Consider the following 19,948-nt stretch of genomic DNA (forward strand, 5'->3'; position numbering starts at 1 on the left):
GTTTCATGTAACTTTGGATCATTATTTCATCATGTGGTGAGTACACAAGTCACAACATGTATGTGAGTATTTCTGCCGGTGTTGAATGTGTATTTTGGGAGACTGAACAGGAGGCAAAAGTACCATAGACTGCCATTTTGGACTAAGCTAAGTAGTAAGCAGTGAGGGCTGTACTGCTGTTTGTACTGCACGCACATTGAAGATAAACACATCCACATTCTACATTTAATATCGGCAATCTATTATTATATATTATTATCATTATTACATTTGGCAATGTGGACTCTGTTTAATTTTGTCCAGCCACAGCTATGCCGTTTTACGTGCGATCGGGCTGAAACTTTCAGCGGGTGTAAAGAGCACTCGTGCGGGTGACCTCATGGAGCCGGATTTTCTAATTAGGGCAGATTAATTGCCCTAAGGCTGATTGCCCTAAGGCTGAGGCTATAGTGATGATGTCACTGATGACATCAGTCTGAGGCTCACGAGAGAGACTGAGGGAGAGAGAGGAGAGGAGGAGAGGGAAAGAGGGGGGAGAGACTGAGGGAGAGAGAGAGAGAGGGGGAGAGAGACTGAGGGAGAGAGACAGGGAGACATTGCGCGCACGCCAATAGGGCAGGCAAGGCCACACAGCAGCCGAGCCGAGCTGCAGGGCCAGCTCGGCGAGCTGCAGGACGGGCGAGGCCACGCAGCGGGCGAGCCTGGCGAATCTCCAAAACTTTTGACGTATCCCTTTAATTAGATTGTAAACGAGGGGGGTTGCAAAATTATAAGACAGACAATTTAGAATTCTAAAATAGATCGTTTAAGGTGCTAAAATGACAAAGGCAGCAATTGGCTCCTGGTTACTGCAGATGCATTAAGGTCTTGTGAGCTTTATGCTTTGGCACATCCTAAACTGTGAATTCTGCACATGCATACAGTATGTCTCACAACAGAGTTCTGAGAAGCCATGTACTCTTCTCCTGGCCAGCAATGTTCCAGTACATTGTAACAGACCGGCACTGAGACTTCACAAGCTGTTCTAGCCTATTTTACATCATCCACGCCACACATGACCCCTCCAGCTGTCCTGCTCACAAAGCCTGACCTTCAGAAGATAGACGCATCCGGCTGATGCACCAACAGTCGGTGTCCCGCTGGGGTGACTCCAACGGCCCCTGGTGTCATCCCCCCACTCTTTTGTGCTCACTTAGTAGCCTCTTTATGCAGCCAAGTGAGAGAAAGAGGTATGTCACATCCACCCCACCAGCCCAAACCCCCCCCTCCCCTGCTTTAATCACCAGCCCTCCCCCTGCTTTAATCAGAGCAGAAGAAATGTCAGCCTACCTACCTGGCCGCTGTCCTCTCCTCCTCCCCTCATCTCCCCCTCGTCTAGAGTTGCTTCCTTATGTCTTAGAACAGAGGAGGAGATGCATCATCCGTCCCTCTGCTTTCGTCCAAAAGCCCCTCCAGGAAATCGATTGCACTTTTGAGGTGCTAGGTGTGGGCACGGCTAATCCCATTGCATAGCTGCTAGGTAAACTAAAACCTGTGACACTTGAGGTATAATTAAAATACAAGAAAAGCCCCTCAGGGCCTATGTCCACCGGCTGCGTTACAGCTCCGTGCAGCTGCCTGAACAGACCCACACTCATGTAATCTGCCAGACTCATGCAGGATCCGACAAAAATAGAACAGGTGCGTATTTTTTCCGTACCGCATGTATCGCCCGTCCATTAACATGGACAACATTCTGTTCCGGCAGCTTTACCGGATCCGCACGGAGCCGTAACGCATCCGGTGTACATTGGGTTTCAGTCTATCATCATGCTGTATCTTAACAAGCGCAAATTCGCAATAGCTGCAACCACACATGCGAATTTCCAAAATGCAAGATGGTAGGGGCAGCCTACCCCACTCTGCCTCTGCCCCCCTGCATTTCGAAATGTGCCCCCCAGCACCCCCTTTTAGCCAGTTGACATGAACACAAACACACCTTTACACACACACACACACACACACACACACACACACACACACACACACACACACACACACACACACACACACACACACACACACACACAAACACTTGTCCTCCATTAAAAGTCAGCCTCCTAGGGCAAAAACTGTGGTGAACTTTTTGTGGACCAGCCGACAGAGCGACCTATAGAGCTGCTGGCCGCAGCTAAAAAGTGAAATGGAGTTGCAAAGGCTGACACTGCCATAAGGAAGTCTTGTGTATTATTGCTGTTTGCCTCGTCTCGCCCTATTTATTTCCTATTAACAAAACAAATTAACAAAAGATTAAAACATGTCTTCCTTCCCAAGTCAACAGCATACTTATTGGATTCACTGTGTAATGGTAGATCAGCAAAGCTAGGCAATCACACTTAAGCAAATGTGGGAGAAAAAAATCTACAGTAATTAGAATAGACTTAGAATTCATCAACCCACTTAACCAACATCAGCATAAACAAAGCCATTATCAGCACTTATGAAGAGGGTATATGGTGAGGATGGTTCACTCTGTTCGCACCTCGCAAAGTCTTGATTGAAATAATCAACCTGCAGGAGTTGGGTGCCCCAAGGTCACAGTCATGCCTCTTTTGTCACAAGATTCATTAACACGCTTATAAGCCATTCATGATGAAGAAAGAAAAAAACTCTATTTAGTTGCTGAAAGAAATGCTGAAAACAGCAGAATGGGATGATTTGGTTTGTGCTGCTGAGGAGCCATTGCTGTATGATCTCTGCTCCTCTCATTGATCATTTTTATCTTCATGAACCTTTAACTTTTAAGCAACTATTTGTGTAATGTAAAAAAAAATGCATCTATAGAAAATGAAGCTTCACGTTAGTTCATTCGAGACACGGAAGTCATGCGCTACGCCCCAGATGTCAGCCCGCTGATAGGATCATTCATTCACCAATCACAGCCATTCTCACAATAAGGCGGTCCGTTTAAATATGGCCTTCTCTCTCACTCGATCTGTTCCACCCATGCTGCCTCACACTGCTGCTGCTGCTGCTGGCAATGCTTTGCCTCCACCACCCCAGGCTCCACCTTCATAGGTCAGTCTGCTTGGCTCAAAGGCTAATCATGTATTCTAGTGCTAGAGTCTGCGTGGCTCAAAAAGTGAACATGTTTTCCATGTCTTGCTTATCTGGAATCTTGAATCCCCATGGGGGATTTTTGTGGCCCTCCCTGCTCGGCGTAGCATGCTGCTGGGCCGATTCAGGGAGGAGCATCTTCTGTAAAGAGCGGAGCCTTCAAACGCCTAACAACTGTATTTCCATTCATGCAATAAATGGTTAAATCTATGACGAGAGTGTTTTCTCTGTTCTGTCTGAAATGCTCCTTTTTAAAACAAAAATCACATGATTAATCAATTTCTGCCCTTTTCCTTGACAGTCCAAATTTGGCGTAATTGTTTTAGCATTCTTGTTTTTATCATTTCAGATAAATCCTGGATGCATACGCCAGAGGCACTAGCCAAGCATTACATAGCCTACAATGCCAAGGTATGTATCAACATCTAATTTTCTCATTATAGTGAGAATGATAAGAGCAGTGTGTTGTGTTTTGTTTTGTTTTTATTTAAAGGCACAATGTAAGATTGTCCCCACTAGTTGTCATGCTGGAGCTGTAACGTCAAAATGTAAACATAAACAGTCTATGAAACACATAGCCACAGCTTCCCATGCCACCGTAAACACCCGCATTGCTCTGGTATACAGTAGCATCTCCTATCTACACCACTGGTTCTCAACTGGTGGGTCGGGACCCAAAAGTGGGTCGCGGGGCCGTTTTGAGTGGGTCGCGGATGTGTGTATGAAAAAAATGAATGTATGATGTATAAGTCATCGAAGGAATGTTATCCTTTATTTACCTTTCAGAGCAGCTGTTTGTCTGGTGGTGCTGTGGGGCAAAATACTCCCTGTCAACATTTTATTTTAATTAGTTACTCCCATTTGATTGTTTTGTTTGTTTGTCGTGTATCTAAATTATCTTCAGACAATCTCGCCCAAAGCACTGGAGGCTTTTGACAGGAGAATAACTTGAAATGGCATACCGGTATTTACCGGTATTCACTTTTCACATTAACATGCCTCGTTACAAACAAAACAAGAGTTGTTGCTGTTGTTGTTATTGTTTTTTTAGCCTCTGTCAGATCTTCAAAAAACATGTTAAAGGAAGACCGTCCCTCTTGGGAAGCAATTTCTCTGTTAGGCTGCTGAGTATCTGCTTCCTTTCAGCAAACTCTCATATGAGGCAGAGGCCTGTCAGCACACATCCCGTACCTGACAAATGTCATTATTGAACTGAGGTAGAACAGTCCAAACTACCACACCCTCCATCCTGCTGGAGTTCATACGCAGCAAAGAGGCAGAGGGAGCTGACAGGTTCTCTGAAATCAAAGCATATTGTCAATCCCCCGGCTCTCACTGATGAGTTGGTGTCTTCAGAAGATTGCTGAGATTTAAGTACATGACTCCTCTCTGAAAGAATTGGAGAGAATGTGGAAGTTCTGTGAGAGTGCTTGGCCTATTCTTCTTGTTTTGAAGCACCCAGCCAGTACAAGGTAGCCAGTACAAGGTAGGACCCCCTTCTGAATTTTTCAAGGCTTGGATCCAACAAGGTGCCAGAAACATTGACAGCATCACTCAGCGCCAGTTTTGAGCAAAGCTCCAGCCCAGGCTCCAGGTTCCTGTAGGTGGAAAAGGGGTATCAGTCAGTTCCTGCAGGTTTTTTTGGCAGCACATTGTTGCTGTGCTGTGAACATCCCGTTCCACCTGGTCCCAAAGGCGCTCTACTGGGTTTAGATGTAGGGACTGTGCAGGCTGTTGGAGGATACTAAAGTCACCGTCATGTAGCACTGAAAGAATGACCAAGAAAATCGAATTGCCATTATTTGACAGGATATTGCAACTGTGATTTAAACAGGGATTCATATTGTCACAAGGTTTTGTTTTCATATTTTTCAGAATTGCAGTAGCCTCATAACACCCCCCACCCCCCGATTAATTGTCATCATGAGATGATGTGTGCTTCATCACATGCTGCATTGTCCTCCTGGTAGTGTCCATTTGACGAAGGCTAGACTGGCCCTGAAGGGATGCTTCTGATGAGCGACAATGACATGCTGCTGTGTGTGAATGATGCCCCATTGGTACAGAGGGGCCAAATGTATGTTTCCCCACACCATGACACCAGCACCACCAGGCAGCATGGATCCATAGATCCACAGCCTGCCATCAACAGAAGCCAGGATGCGTCGCACCAGGTGGCGTTTTTCCACTCTTCAGCCCACTACAGGTTCTTGTTTTTCGTCCTCAGCTGACAAGATTGGAAGCCAGAATCTTTTTTCTGCTGCTGTAGCCCTCCATGCTGTTTCAAAGTTTGACGAGCTGTTTGTTCTGAGATGCCCCTCTGCACTTCCCTGTGGCACTAAGTTATTTTCATGCTTTTTACTTTCCTGTTTGAATGAGTCTTGCCAGTCTCCTCTGACCTCTCTCATCAAGAAGGTGTTTTCGCCCTCCTCTGAACTCATCAACAAGACATTTTTGCCCACAGGGCTCTATGTGTCTGGATGTGTTTTTGTTTATTGCACTACTTTCAGTTAGCCGTCTACTGTAGTGGGAGAAAAACCTAGGAGGTCGTCCATTTCTGAGATGCTGACTATCGATCATAACAGGTTCACATCTTGCCCCTTCTAACATTGTCAAAAAGTAATCATACCTCTTATGCTTTATTTACACCTGACTCACTGTCTGGAGTAGTGAGCTGTTTGTGTAAATGGCGAGGTGTACATAATAAAGTGGCCAGTGAGTGTAGGTTTCAAACATTTTAACACGTTCACTGCCAATGACGTGTTTTTACGTCAAACAAAATCCAACCGTTCACTGCCAATGACGTGTTTTTACGTCAAAAAAAATCTATTTTGTTTTTTTGACGGTGGGATGTGCATCTAACCCTTTTACATCTCTTATATAAGTATTGGACGTGTACACCGTGTACAACCCATTCCACCGACCCACTAAGTGGCGACAGTGCTTTCCTGACTAGAGGAAGGCAAGCAAAAAGCAGTGTGACGAAGCCATTCTCATGAAAATGGATTGGCGAAAACGCTTTCGTTTTCGCGCTGATTGCTGGCGGTGCGGGATTGCAAATTTGCATAATAGATTACAGGTGGAACACACTTTGAAACACGCAGCATAAATATGACCAGAATCGCAAAAGCTTCATCAAAGCTCTCAACCAAAACTCCAAGAAGCGAGCGAGTCCATCCAGACTTCCTCAAAGAGCGGCCGCGCAGACAGGCAGCAGCAGCAGCAAAGCAGTGAGACTGGTGACAAGCTTGTGACACGGCCGCTGCAGCCAAGAAGAACGCCCACGGAGGGAGGAGTTGGAAGCAGAGGGGGGTTTCCTGCTGTTATGGAGGAAATTACTGTTCAAAACTATTGTTTAGATGTCTGACGTCTTACTGATGCCAAAAATGAATGGTTAAAGTGACTGTTCTATCGAATTTCACAAAAAGCCGTTTATCTCAGAATAATTTTTCTGACGCTGAAACCATGCTGTATTCAACTGCTAATGCTTACATAACTACTAACTCTACAAACTAACTCTTTTAGACAGAGAAAGCACACATTCTATTAGTTCTTTTGAGATATTGTGTGTTCACAAAATCTTAGCAGAAAAGAATCCTCGGGTCTTGAAAGATGAGCCAGAATCCTCAAAAAAACCCTCTGGCAGAACCTACCTACAGTAAAAAAAAAACGGCTGGCAGTGAATGTGTTAAAGGGATATGCCAACTTTTTGGGAGTTTCGTCCATTTGCCATATCGCCCATACATAACCGAGATACACTCTCCCGTCACTCTCTGTGCAGTATACAGTGAGCTACAGTCGTCAAGCTAGTTAGTATCGCCAATGAATTGCGGGAAACAGTACAGCCGTTCAAAGTCACCAAAAACACACATTTCTAACTGCGCCAAAAAGCTCTACAGTATGTACATGTTGTGACTCGGGTACTCACCACGTGATGAAATAATAATCCATAGTTACGTGAAACGTCATTTTCGTAGTAAATCCCCACACCGAGTTACTTCCTTGCGCATGCACTGTATGCAGCACATGCGCTGTACGCCTGGCGGCCATGTTTAGAAAGTAGTTTCCAGCTATCTATTTACCTTAAAATGCTAAATCACCTCCATTGTGCCATCCCCACTTGCCACAGGACGTTTCAGGTCAAACTGAAATATGTTTTATTTGCATGTTTTCTTTTTTATGTTTTGTGTTTTTGAGTGCACTGTCCCTTTTAAACTAATGGGTGTAACCTCACCACAGGGAGCACGGGGCAGGCATGCACCAGGTGATAGATGAGGCCCCAGGCTTGGTTTGCCAAGTGCAACCTACCCAATTGTAGGCCAGGATGCACTGGTCAGGAACAAGTGCTACTGCTTTCTGTTCTGGCCATCTGTCACCTCCGTCTCACTTGAATTATAGCCTGTCTCAGACGCGTCCTTAAGTGTCCACAGAGTACATTTGTCACACCGGTGCCATCTGCTGACACTTTCCTATCAGGCCTCCATCTACTCTATTTTCCACTTCTGCTTTTTTTCCATTTCCTTTTTCTTACCGATTTTTCTCCCATTTTCTCCCCAATTGTACTTGGCCAATCCGCCCTGTCGTTGCTCCACCCCCTCTGCCGATCTGGGGAGAGTTGTAGACTAGCACATGCTTCCTCCGATACATGTGCAGTTGCCAGCCGCTTCTTTTCACCTGACGACCAGCGAGGAGTTTCACCGGCAGGACGTAGCACATGGGAGGATCACGCTATTCCCCCAGTTCCTCTCCCCCCAAACAGGTGCCCCCTGACCGACCCAGAGGAGGCTCTAGTCCAGTGACCAGGAGACATACCCTTAATCTGGCTTTCCACCGACAGACACGGCCAATTGTGCCTATATAGACGCCCGACCAAGCCGGAGGAAACGCGGTTGGGGGCTCAAACCTGCGACCCTTGTGTTGGTAGGCAGCAGGGAATCTACCACTGCACTACCCGGACGCCTGTAGTTTGCAGTTCTATAGATAAGTGCAGTTTTTTGCTAATGTTTCCCAGCACTTCGCATATCACGGTGAAGATGTTAAAATACTTTCACGGCTCCGTCTGGACAGGGAATTAAATTGACTGTTTTCAACATAATGTGCAGTTACAATTAGTTACATATATTTTATAATGCTCTGTGAGTGATCTGTAACTTGCATTCTATATAGCTGACACAGATGCACTCTTTGATTCATGACAGAATCAAGATCACGTTAATTACCGAGTAGAACATCTCCAGGCATTTTGTCCTGCTGACATTGGCTCAGTGATGGATGAGAACCTGCTGAGTGTCACTGTGCATGTTGCTGACACACAATGACAGAACGACCGCACATACAACGCAAACAGATGCCAGACATGCTGTGTCCTCTAGATCACTCCCTGACCAATAGGAGATGCAGAGGAAGAGAATCAGATGAGTTGGAGAAGGATTTTTAAGCTTTGAGATCATTGAGATGTGAATTGTACAAAATGAGCTGTCACCCACCGAGATGCCCGTGATATTTTGTACATTCACTGTATATGAGGACAATATTCTGCAAGCCAAGTTTGAAAATAAAATGGACACAAACAAAGCCACGTCATGGATTTCTTCACAGGGATTGTAATTTGCAGTAGAATAGAGATGATTCTTCTGGGCTTGACTGGACTGTTTGTTTTGGTCCAGTGGGACAAATCGTTGTCTTGTTTTCCCCCAGCCTTAAGGGGCTGACACCACTGTTTATGAAGTCTGCTACTGGAGCAGGCTGCAGAAGTTGAGCTCTGGAGGCAGTCAGGCAGAGTGACTGGAACCATTACTGCTGTTCCTGCCAGATGGAAAGTGATATGTTCAGGCCTAAAGGTTAATGGCTCCATCTGTTGGAGAATCGCAGAAGTGCTGCCTCATCTGGTGTGTGTGTGTGCGTGCGCGCGCGTGTGCTATTGTGCATTTTGTACATGAATGTGTCTACCCTAAAGCATATGGTGTGTTACCGCTTAGCCTATGATCTTGTGTGAGATTTGATTGGCTCTTTCATGTCTGTGAAAGATGTTGTGTGAGATTTGATTGGCTTTGATGTGAGCTTGAATAATCTCATACAGATACAATCTACATTCATTTGATCTTCTTAATTAGAAGAGCACAGACACAAGATGATAGTGAATCAAATATCACATCTTTGTTATGCTGATGTAAATGTGCTAATCTTTTATGCATAATATTTAGATGCAATCTGATAGAAATCAAAAAAGAAATCTGTTCTCGAGATCTGTTTTTTATTTCAAGTTTTACTAATGATACTTATCACATTTATTAAATCATGTTGTTGTTGTTTTTTATGTCTGATGGAGCCACGTTTCTAATTAACACCTGACTCTGTGTGGCCCTTTATTATACTTTACTGTGTTGTCGGCACAAATCTCTTATGTGTCTTTGTCATATTCCTGTCATATGTCATGTATTTTCCTTTCTTTTTCCTTTTCTTCCAGTTCCTTGGAAACACAGAGGTTGAGGCCCCGAAAGGCACAGAAGTTGTAAAGGATGCAGTCAGAAAGCTAAAGGTACGGTTAGTCCTGCGTACGAGCTGCTTATGGGTGCAGTGGGAGGAGCCTGGGGGTCCGGGAAGCAGACTTGTGACTGGATGAGTGGTTTATATGGGTCCAGTGGGAGGAGCCTGGAGGTCAGGAACGCAGACTTGTGACTGGATGAGTGGTTTATATGGGTGCAGTGGGAGGAGCCTGGAGGTCAAGAACGCAGACTTGTGACTGGATGAGTGGGAGGAGTCTAGAGGTCAGGAAAGCAGACTTGTGACTGGATGAGTGGTTTATATGGGTGCAGTGGGAGGAGCCTGGAGGTCAGGAACGCAGTGGGTTGAATGTATGTAACTGGCGCTGAAGCAGTGGGTTGAATGTTTTTAACTGTCGGTGAAGCAATGGGTTGAATGTATGTAACTGTCGCTGAAACAGTGGGTTGAATTTATGTAACTGTCGCTGAAGCAGTGGGTTGAATTTATGTAACTGTCGCTGAAACAGTGGGTTGAATTTATGTAACTGTCGCTGAAACAGTGGGTTGAATTTATGTAACTGTCGCTGAAGCAGTGGGTTGAATTTATGTAACTGTCGCTGAAGCAGTGGGTTGAATGTATGTAACTGTCGCTGAAACAGTGGGTTGAATTTATGTAACTGTCGCTGAAGCAGTGGGTTGAATTTATGTAACTGTCAGTGAAGCAGTGGGTTGAATGTATGTAACTGTCGCTGAAACAGTGGGTTGAATTTATGTAACTGTCGCTGAAGCAGTGGGTTGAATTTATGTAACTGTCAGTGAAGCAGTGGGTTGAATTTATGTAACTGTCGCTGAAGCAGTGGGTTCAGGGGCGTCATGCAAGCCAACAATCTGAGGGGGCAAAGTATGGCGCCGCCCGCCGAATTTTTGGCGGCGCACGAAGTGCGGCGCCAAAAAGAATTTGGGGCGTTGGAAGCCAGATTTAGAGGAATATCTCATTTTAAATTAACAGACTGAGCACGTGTAACGATAAGGCTATTTTCCAAACTGCTCAGCCTCCTGGAAAGATCCATAATTACCAGACTAAGTACATTGCCACTGCCCAGGCTCAATGGACTTGACAAAAAAGGGAGACCACACATTTCAAAGCAATGTAACAGAATGTTTATTTTGGCTGGTATTGCCTTTTCAGAAGGTAGAAATCTTTTCTCTTCCATTAGTCTCATCTAGTGTCCTCTAGAGCAGGGGTTCCCAACCTTTTTTGTGTCAAGGACCGGTAGATACATGGAAAAAAAAGTTGCGGACCAGTTGTCAATTTTAATGGTTTTAGTTACATATATATTTACTCACCAGGTGGCGACAAAGGGTAAATAACAGCCTTTTGTGTTTGTACTGTATGTAGCCTATACAGTATTTATGTTTTTGTTTTAACTACAAACATAAATAAACGTCAACTTGAAACTATGTTTCAACTACCATACACAGCCTATAATATTATAGCCTATGTTTATTATTATTATTTTCTTTTTTTCCTCTCAAAAATCTGAGGGGGCAATTGCCCCCTCAGTTACAATGGGCATGACACTTCTGAGTGGGTTGAATGTATGTAACTGTCGCTGAAGCAGTGGGTTGAATGTGTGTAACTGTCGCTGAAGCAGTGGGTTGAATGTGTGTAACTGTCAGTGAAGCAGTGGGTTGCAGATAAAGACTAGCAGTGCTCAGTCAGCCTTCCTGGGTAGATAAATGTTAAAAACAAAAACAAAACGATGCATGAAAACCGTTGCCTTGACCCCTTAAACACCCAAATACATGTGAGTGTTTATTCTTGAAATACCAGCATAGCAGTTGACAAATTGTAAAGGAGACATAGCAGTTACTCAAGTGTAAGTAAGTCAACATACTGTAGGAGTGAGCTCATGGCTTCTTTTCCCGTCTTGGGGGCACTTGTTGACTGCACCATAAGTTGCAGATGCCCCCCAATGCACACAGCATATGTCCAGTGTTGACAGTTATTTGGTTGACAGTTATGTTGATTGGAGAGTTGTTTATGAGCTCATGGAGCTGATATGAATCTGGGGCGGCTGTTCAGAACTATCAAAAGTGTTCAATGAACTCTGATGGGTCTGAACTCATAGGGTTTATTTGGAGCACTGTGCTTACTGTGTGACTGTGTGGATGCTATCCTATCTATCACACATTGAAAGGCTTCAGATATTTACATATCTTACTCAAACAGCAACAGCAACATGGATTGGAATGATGGACAATGCCTTTTTCCACCAGATGAGGTGCTAATCCATTTTGTCTTGACTTTATAGATGTACAGTGTGTGTGTCATGCTCAAATACTTTGTTGTTTGCTGTTGACTACACATTTTAAGCAGAGATGAAAGGGACCTGCAGCTGCATTTGGGACTGTCATTTTTGCTTATATTCAGAGTCAGACTGAAATCCATACTTTGAATTCAACTCGAATAACCATTTTTAGTATTTCGCCCTGCTTTTACTGTACTTTCTCATCTTTGATTTCAACATCATTGTGGACTTGATAGGATGAAAAAAACGTTGGGCGTATAGTGGCCTATGAACTTGTTTGCAAGTTTCACATCAACTTCTTTGCTTTTTTACCATTTTTATTTTAACTTCAATTTGTTACCACTCTGGTTCCTGCCTCTCTTAAATGATACTGGCTTTAATACAATTATTAAATAGGGACTGTAAACCTTGGCGGCTGGCCTAATAATAACCCATGAGGTTATTTGCATGGACCACACACCAACATGAGTAATATTAAGGGGACAATTATGCAACTAAATAAAAGTAGTTGTTTACTTTGTTTTATAGTGAGCAGCACTTTGACTCGAGTGGTTTTCAAGACAAGCGCCCGCCAGCTTTAGTAACATTTAGTAACCAAACTAATGGCACTTGAGCAGGAGACAACAGCTTATCTCCGCCCGGCTGGCTTCTCCTGCCAACAGTTGCATTTGTGAGGCCTCTTGTAGGGGGACGCTTGTTTCTCAAACCGGTATCTCTTTTGTTACATTGGAGTTGATGTTGAAAGGATATTTGGAGAGCCAGACTCCATGGTGGGCTTCATGGATACGCTGGCATTAGACTAGGCGTCAACAAAAAGGCTTCCAAAGATCAGGGGCCATATCTGACCCAGTGCAAGGGCCAAATCTTTGCTAGTTTCTAGCACACACACACACACACACGCACGCACGCACGCACGCACGCACGCACACACATACACACACACACACACACACACACACACACACACACACACAAACAAAATTACCACTGGGTCACTACATCAAAGGACCTGTTTCAGTGACCCAGTGGTAATTAAAAGAAAAGGGGAGATTTTGAGTGCTAGAAACTAGCAAAGATTTGGCCCTTGGGCTTGCCTTTGCACTGGGCATAAGATAATGTGTGGGATAATGTGTGGAAAAAGAGGTGTTGCAAGAATGAGAGAGAGGGCCTTGGAAGACATGAGTCCATCATGCTCCAGGTCAAACATTTTCATATCTACAGTATCAAGTTCACTGAATGTGAATCCTAGTCTATTAACCAAGTAAGACCATTTCCCCCTGTCAAGCTGTGTTCACACCGAGATATTTTTTTTCGCTCTGTCGCTTGATTCAACCCTTCGGAATCGCTCTGTCGCTCTGTTTAAATCGCTCATCAACAGGCACGCGAATTGACGGACATGTGGGGGCTATAACGTTACGCAATGTCATGATGTTTGTCCACTACGAGCCACCGTAGATGTTTACAAGCTAAGCCTATCAGCTTGCTCCTAACGCGAGCTACATACCGGTAGTACAGACTTCACTTCATGTCAGCTGTCAGCCTGTCAGCCTGTCAATGAGCTGTCAATGTGGTTTGTTGCCACACAATAAACCGGCGGTTTGTTCCAAGCCAGTGTGATCCTTGACTCGCTCTCACACGGCAGCCAATCAGCGTTGAACAGCGAGCGACTGATGCCAGCGTAATTTCGCTCGAGTTGGGATATTTCCTCTCGGGCGACGAGCGTATTTTCTCCCTATCGCTCTGTCTCTGTCGCTCGGACGCCCAGCGATTTTTCTCCCGGGCGACTATACGCTCAATCGCTCGTTTGCATTGACTTTGTATGTAAACTCGATGCCAGCGAAAAACTTTAATAGGTAGGTGTGAACGCAGCTTCACTCTCCTCCACTCCTCTTTTACTACTTTCTCTTTTTCTGTGGGTCTTTCCCTGTTCTAACTTCTTATTAATACACATTTAGCTACGGTACATTTAGAGTTTTAAGTCTTAAAGTTAGTGTTAGTTAGTGTTAGTCCAGACCTGGAGACAGCCTGTCTGTCTTAGCATGTTTTCATTTGAGTCCAGACCTGGAGACAGCCTGTCTGTCTTAGCATGTCTTCATTTGAGTCCAGACCTGGAGACAGCCTGTCTGTCTTAGCATGTCTTCATTTGAGTCCAGACCTGGAGACAGCCTGTCTGTCTTAGCATGTCTTCATTTGAGTCCAGACCTGGAGACAGCCTGTCTGTCTTAGCATGTTTTCATTTGAGTCCAGACCTGGAGACAGCCTGTTTGTCTTAGCATGTCTTCATTTGAGTCCAGACCTGGAGACAGCCTGTCTGTCTTAGCATGTCTTCATTTGAGTCCAGACCTGGAGACAGCCTGTCTGTCTTAGCATGTTTTCATTTGAGTCCAGACCTGGAGACAGCCTGTCTGTCTTAGCATGTTTTCATTTGAGTCCAGACCTGGAGACAGCCTGTTTGTCTTAGCATGTCTTCATTTGAGTCCAGACCTGGAGACAGCCTGTCTGTCTTAGCATGTCTTCATTTGAGTCCAGACCTGGAGACAGCCTGTCTGTCTTAGCATGTCTTCATTTGAGTCCAGACCTGGGAACAGCATGTCTGTCTTAGCATGTCTTCATTTGAGTCCAGACCTGGAGACAGCCTGTCTGTCTTAGCATGTCTTCATTTGAGTCCAGACCTGGGAACAGCATGTCTGTCTTAGCATGTCTTCATTTGAGTCCAGACCTGGAGACAGCCTGTCTGTCTTAGCATGTCTTCATTTGAGTCCAGACTTGGAGACAGCCTGTCTGTCTTAGCATGTCTTCATTTGAGTCCAGACTTGGAGACAGCCTGTCTGTCTTAGCATGTCTTCATTTGAGTCCAGACCTGGAGACAGCCTGTCTGTCTTTGTCTTAGCATGTCTTCATTTGAGTCCAGACTTGGAGACAGCCTGTCTGTCTTAGCATGTTTTCATTTGAGTCCAGACCTGGAGACAGCCTGTCTGTCTTAGCATGTCTTCATTTGAGTCCAGACCTGAGAGGCCTGTCTGTCTTAGCATGTCTTCATTTGAGTCCAGACCTGAGAGGCCTGTTTTTCACCCTCACAGGTTTGCCTTCACACCTGAAAATCCTCCTGAACCACAGTGCGTTCGCATATCACTACATCACTAACATCACTTTTTGTCTCTTGTACTTCAACATGTTTTTGTTTATTTGGTGCCACAGTTCTTTTCACAATAAACACCATTTACGTCTGGGTACACTACACTACACTACACTACACTGCACTACATTTCTGCATTTACTGTCTTTTTCAAATGACTAGTTTTGCAACAACACAGGCTAATGTGCGATGTGTGTTTTGTGCTTTGCACTCGCACCACGTAAAAAAATGAACAAACTCAACTTAAAACAATTGAATAAAATATTGACTTCCTGACTGTAGAGTGGATTTCTCTCACACGTGCTGTGGACGGTGCCACAATGTGTATGAAGCAAACCCCAGTCTGCTTCTCTGGATCGAGCCCGAGTTCAGAAACAGCAACAGAACGTGTCTGAAGTTTAACATTGGGTTAGAGCAGTGTTGCAGTCTTCTTTAGAATTGTTCCCATTTTTTCTGGATATGTTGGACACTTACAAGTGTCATAAACTTTTGTCTGAAACTAATCGCAGAGTGTTAGTCGAATTCCTGCAAGGCCTTTTTCTTATAGGATGTCCACCCAAGCTGACAATATACCCTCCCCCAATATACCCCCCCCCCCTTTATTTAATACACATTTTTATTGGTTATTATTGACCAATTCACCGCGCCAAGTCTTGTAAATATTTCAGTCAGTTGGCACCTTAGCCGTGAAAGATGTCCACTTGATTTGTTTAAGGCAATGTTTGAAAGAGCTACACAATAATTGGATGACAGATTTCATTTCCTCTTGTCTCTCCTGTGAAAATACAAAGCCATAATAACGGCATTTTCCTTCACAGATTCTGTTGCCCTTTAAAGATAACACGCTGCCCTTGCCATTTTTATGGATTTATTTTATTTTATTATTATTGCTTTTTTTGTTATCAGAGAATGTGTTTTGGTCGAAACTACCGCATTGTTGTTTTTATTGTAGGAAAAGTACCTTTTTGGCAGTTTGACTAAATGAGTTTAATATTTTTTGATGCGTGTAATATATGACAGTATTCTTATGGAGGATATTATTTAATAAGATATTGTTTTGAGTGCCATGAATGAACACTTGTTTATTGTTACTTTTGAATATTTAAGCAATTTTGGAATAAAAACACCATCATTCAATCATTCAGTGGAATTATATCATACTTTACCATAGCCAGTGCAATGAAGGATGGCATACTGTAATATACATTTTACATGTGCAATTTCTCCAATTGGCAGTTTCAAAGGCATATCAAGAAGTCGGAGGGACAGAAGACCCCTAAGGTGGAATTGCAAATCTCCATTTATGGTGTGAAGATACTAGATCCCAAGACAAAAGTGAGTCCAATCTACTGTATTTCACCCATATGACTGGGAGATGGTTCCATATGACTGGGAGATGGTTTGATGCCCGAATCTGTTTTGGCTCTTTGCACCATCTAAAGAAGGAATTCATATGTTCATAAAGACAAATGTTACAAAACTGCCTACTGTTTTTACTGAATATTTTGTGTTTGCCTTACAGGACGTGCAGTATAACTGTCAGTTACATAGGATATCCTTTTGTGCAGATGACAAAACCGATAAACGGATATTTACCTTCATCTGCAAAGATTCAGAGTCCAACAAACACCTCTGCTACGTGTTTGACAGTGAGAAATGTGTAAGAATCCTCTGCTTTGACCTTTAACACTTTTGTTTGTTTTTGGCAAATACATGAATTAATTATCGATCCATGGAATCAAATATTTACCACAGTTATTATTGTGCAGATTATAGTAAATGTTTTATTGTATTGTAATCTTTTATATATGTTGATATTGTGTTGTTTATTGTGCATACCCATTTTTCAACATTGACAATGTCTAGACTAGAGCATTATATTAAAGCTTTGATTAGCATCACCCAAATTAATGGTGCAAATAATTAAGTATTGACATTGACATATTAACATCATTAAGTCCAGTCAGTTTCCTTTTTTCTTTCTTAAAGCGCAGCGAGCAAAGCAGGTTCATCACAATGGGCCCTATTCTCCCACAGGCCATCGGCGCTATTACGGGCCTTAACCGCAAAAAAACGTGCCTTGCGCCTGTTTCGGGAAAATAGCAATAGGCTTTAGGCTGCCAAATGCGCTTTAGGCCGAATGGGCGTGGCGGAGTCCCTGAATGCGCCAAAGTGGGCGTGTCGGCGCTAAATACCGGCGTACTGCTATCTTCCAGCCATCTTCCGACCTGGCCTACTTTTAGCGCTTTGCGCTTTTGAAAAGCAGGCCTAAAGCAGGATTCTGTGCACCGGGGACAGGAAAGTGAATGGAGAATACAATATATAGAAAAAAATACTTTAGAATACAATAGAATATAAGATTGCAACCCTTCTCAGGCTTTGGGTGAAGCTGTAATGCAGTTTCATAAATTTAGTTTAGGCTATCATAATAATCCCCATTTATGTGTAATATAGCTCTACGTTTTATTACCCCCCCCCCCCCCCCCCGAAATTAGCTAGGCTACTAATATTACTAATATTCCTAATTAATATGTATTATTATTTCATTCAGATAATTGACATTATAGGCATGTATATCGTTTAATGTGAGAGAAAGGGAGAGAGAAAGAAAGAGAGAAAGAGAGAAACTGGATAAACTGTTGTGTAGCGCTTCTTCAAACCCCACTCTTCATTACAGCTATTCATTACAGAATTGTCTTTTGTATTTATTTTTTCTGTGTGCAAAGCATAGTAGTTAGAATTATTTCCAAATGTTTCCCCCGTCTGTGGCAGCGGCGCTGTCCGAGGTGCTGAACAAGCCGCAGCGCATATCGGCCCTCCCGGCGGGAGTAATTCCCCTCCCCAAACAGTGCGCGATGGTACATTTGAACCTGGATGGATAGATGAATAAACGACTTAAGTAAAGAGTTGTTTTGTAGCTATTCAAAATGAATGGTGGACAGATATATCACCTGAGTCGCCAGCACCATCTTCTCCTCTGCTGTGAATTTAGTGGAGCGGTTTTGGTCTGCCATATTGACCACACTGCGCCAGCTGCTGCCAATCTGGCTATTAAAGCCACTCTGATTGATTACTGAAGATTTTATTGAGAATTAACATATTTGTCAGTGCCTGTGGGCAGGGGGTGGGGGGGGGAGGCATATATAGGCCAAATAAAATACAATTACTCAATAATAAAATCCTGTAAATAAAATAGAATAAAGTAATCAGATCCAGTAAAAGTGATAGGTGTCATTCAGAGGATGTTGCATCGTGCAGTGGGGGAGAAGAGATAAAACGATATCATTCTGCCCAAACTTTCATCTAATCTCATGACATCCAGCCATAGGCTATATAATTTTCTATCCGATGCATTTAGAACATTATTTTCACTTTGATCTTGCTATAGTGTAGCGTATTTACATGCTTGCAGTATTGAAACTGCAGTTAGATTGGTTTGAGAAGCATAATAATATGGAATAATAGCCTATATATGGAGATAGACAGACCGGATGAAGGGAGGGGGGGGCGGCGGAGCCCTTGGCTTTGTCTGGTTTTACCGGATTTGTCCAGGAATTGGAGCTTAAAAGGCAAGCGTGTGTCTCTTCCCTGCAATTCTCCAATGAGCGGACAATGCATAATTTTACGCTTAAAAGGCGTGGTTATAATGGTTGAGGCTGAGTTTAGCGCCGATACCAAGATATCAAGTGCGCCTTTCCACGCCCACTGCTTTGCGCTGCGGCTGGCGCTCGGCCTAGAAACTGCGCCGCTGCAACGATAGAGCCCATAGTGTTTTAAAGAACAAAGAACGGACACACTGATACAGCTAAAACAAAGCAGCATATAATTAAGTTCCAATGACTTTTGCTCATCCTGTGTTGCAGGCAGAAGAGATAACCCTAACAATCGGCCAAGCCTTTGACCTGGCCTACAAGAAGTTCCTGGAGTCTGGAGGCAAAGACGTGGAGACGAGGAAACAGATAGGAACTCTTCAGAAGAGAGTAGGTTTCAAACTGTGCCTCCGGCTTGTTTGTCCTCACATAAAAAGTCAATTTACTTTGAAAATGGCCACCAGTACGCTGTCATGTTGTCGATTTTGTTAATTAATGTGTAGAGTTTGTTTTCATTGATTGGTTTAAATCATCCAGTGTGGAAAATTAAGCCATGTTGATGAAGATGTCAATACTGACTGTTATTGTTTTCGGTCCAATCCATACTTTCATTATGCTGCTTGGTGTTGTTTACAAGGTGATTTATTAAGTCGAAGATATTTCAGCCACTCTGAAATGTGTCTGAACTTTGGATTGAGGGGATGTGATAGTCAAACGTGTTTTGTCTGAACTTGAGAGGTGCATGTATTTCAGGTTCATTTGCATTTGTAGTGATTTTCCAAACTGGAGTTAAGAAGAATTCTATCCTGAGTTAGAATTAGTTACGATAAAGCTTCTAAAAAGCAATATGTTCCATGTACAGTATGAGTCAAAGTCATTAAGATCATATGAGAAGTTAGCCCAATTTTAGATGGGCAAATACATTTCAGATTGAATTTTTATAGTTAATGTTGATGGCAGTTACATATTGGGGCTTTAGATTATGAAACGGCGCTCAGCTGTTGACCTGGTTTTGCAGATTCAAGAGCTGGAAACGGAAAACACAGAGCTAAAGAAACAGCTTCAAGATCTGGAGGAACAGCTGATGATAGCTCCTGTACCACCAGTAAGGATCAACTGCATGGACATACACCTCTCCGCTTTTGAATGACAGTACTGAACCATAAGTCTATTCTCAAATAGTTTGAGGAACTGAGGAACTAATCTCACTAATGTCATATCGCTATAGTCAGGGGCGTGCACTAATAGGAGCGAAGGGTATGCACTTTGCACAAATTGTCATACCACTATTTCATATATTTGTCTTTGAAACATTATTGCATACTATCATGG

At 43.5% G+C, this 19,948-nt stretch overlaps 1 protein-coding gene across 3 annotated transcripts in view; it reads left to right on the forward strand.

The window, feature by feature from the left end:
- The window catches only part of gulp1a (GULP PTB domain containing engulfment adaptor 1a), a 129,009-nt gene that overhangs the window by 103,174 nt on the left and 5,887 nt on the right, over positions 1–19,948 (forward strand). For all 3 annotated transcript variants that reach the window (XM_083642394.1, XM_083642393.1, XM_083642395.1), the window contains exons 4-9: positions 3,446–3,507; positions 9,563–9,634; positions 16,263–16,361; positions 16,549–16,686; positions 18,890–19,006; positions 19,635–19,721. In XM_083642394.1, coding sequence (XP_083498520.1) covers positions 3,446–3,507; positions 9,563–9,634; positions 16,263–16,361; positions 16,549–16,686; positions 18,890–19,006; positions 19,635–19,721 — 575 coding nt within the window. The remainder of the gene's footprint in view (positions 1–3,445; positions 3,508–9,562; positions 9,635–16,262; positions 16,362–16,548; positions 16,687–18,889; positions 19,007–19,634; positions 19,722–19,948) is intronic.

Source organism: Poromitra crassiceps, assembly GCF_964638095.1.
Source record: "Poromitra crassiceps genome assembly, chromosome: 8".
Classification (NCBI taxonomy): domain Eukaryota; kingdom Metazoa; phylum Chordata; class Actinopteri; order Beryciformes; family Melamphaidae; genus Poromitra; species Poromitra crassiceps.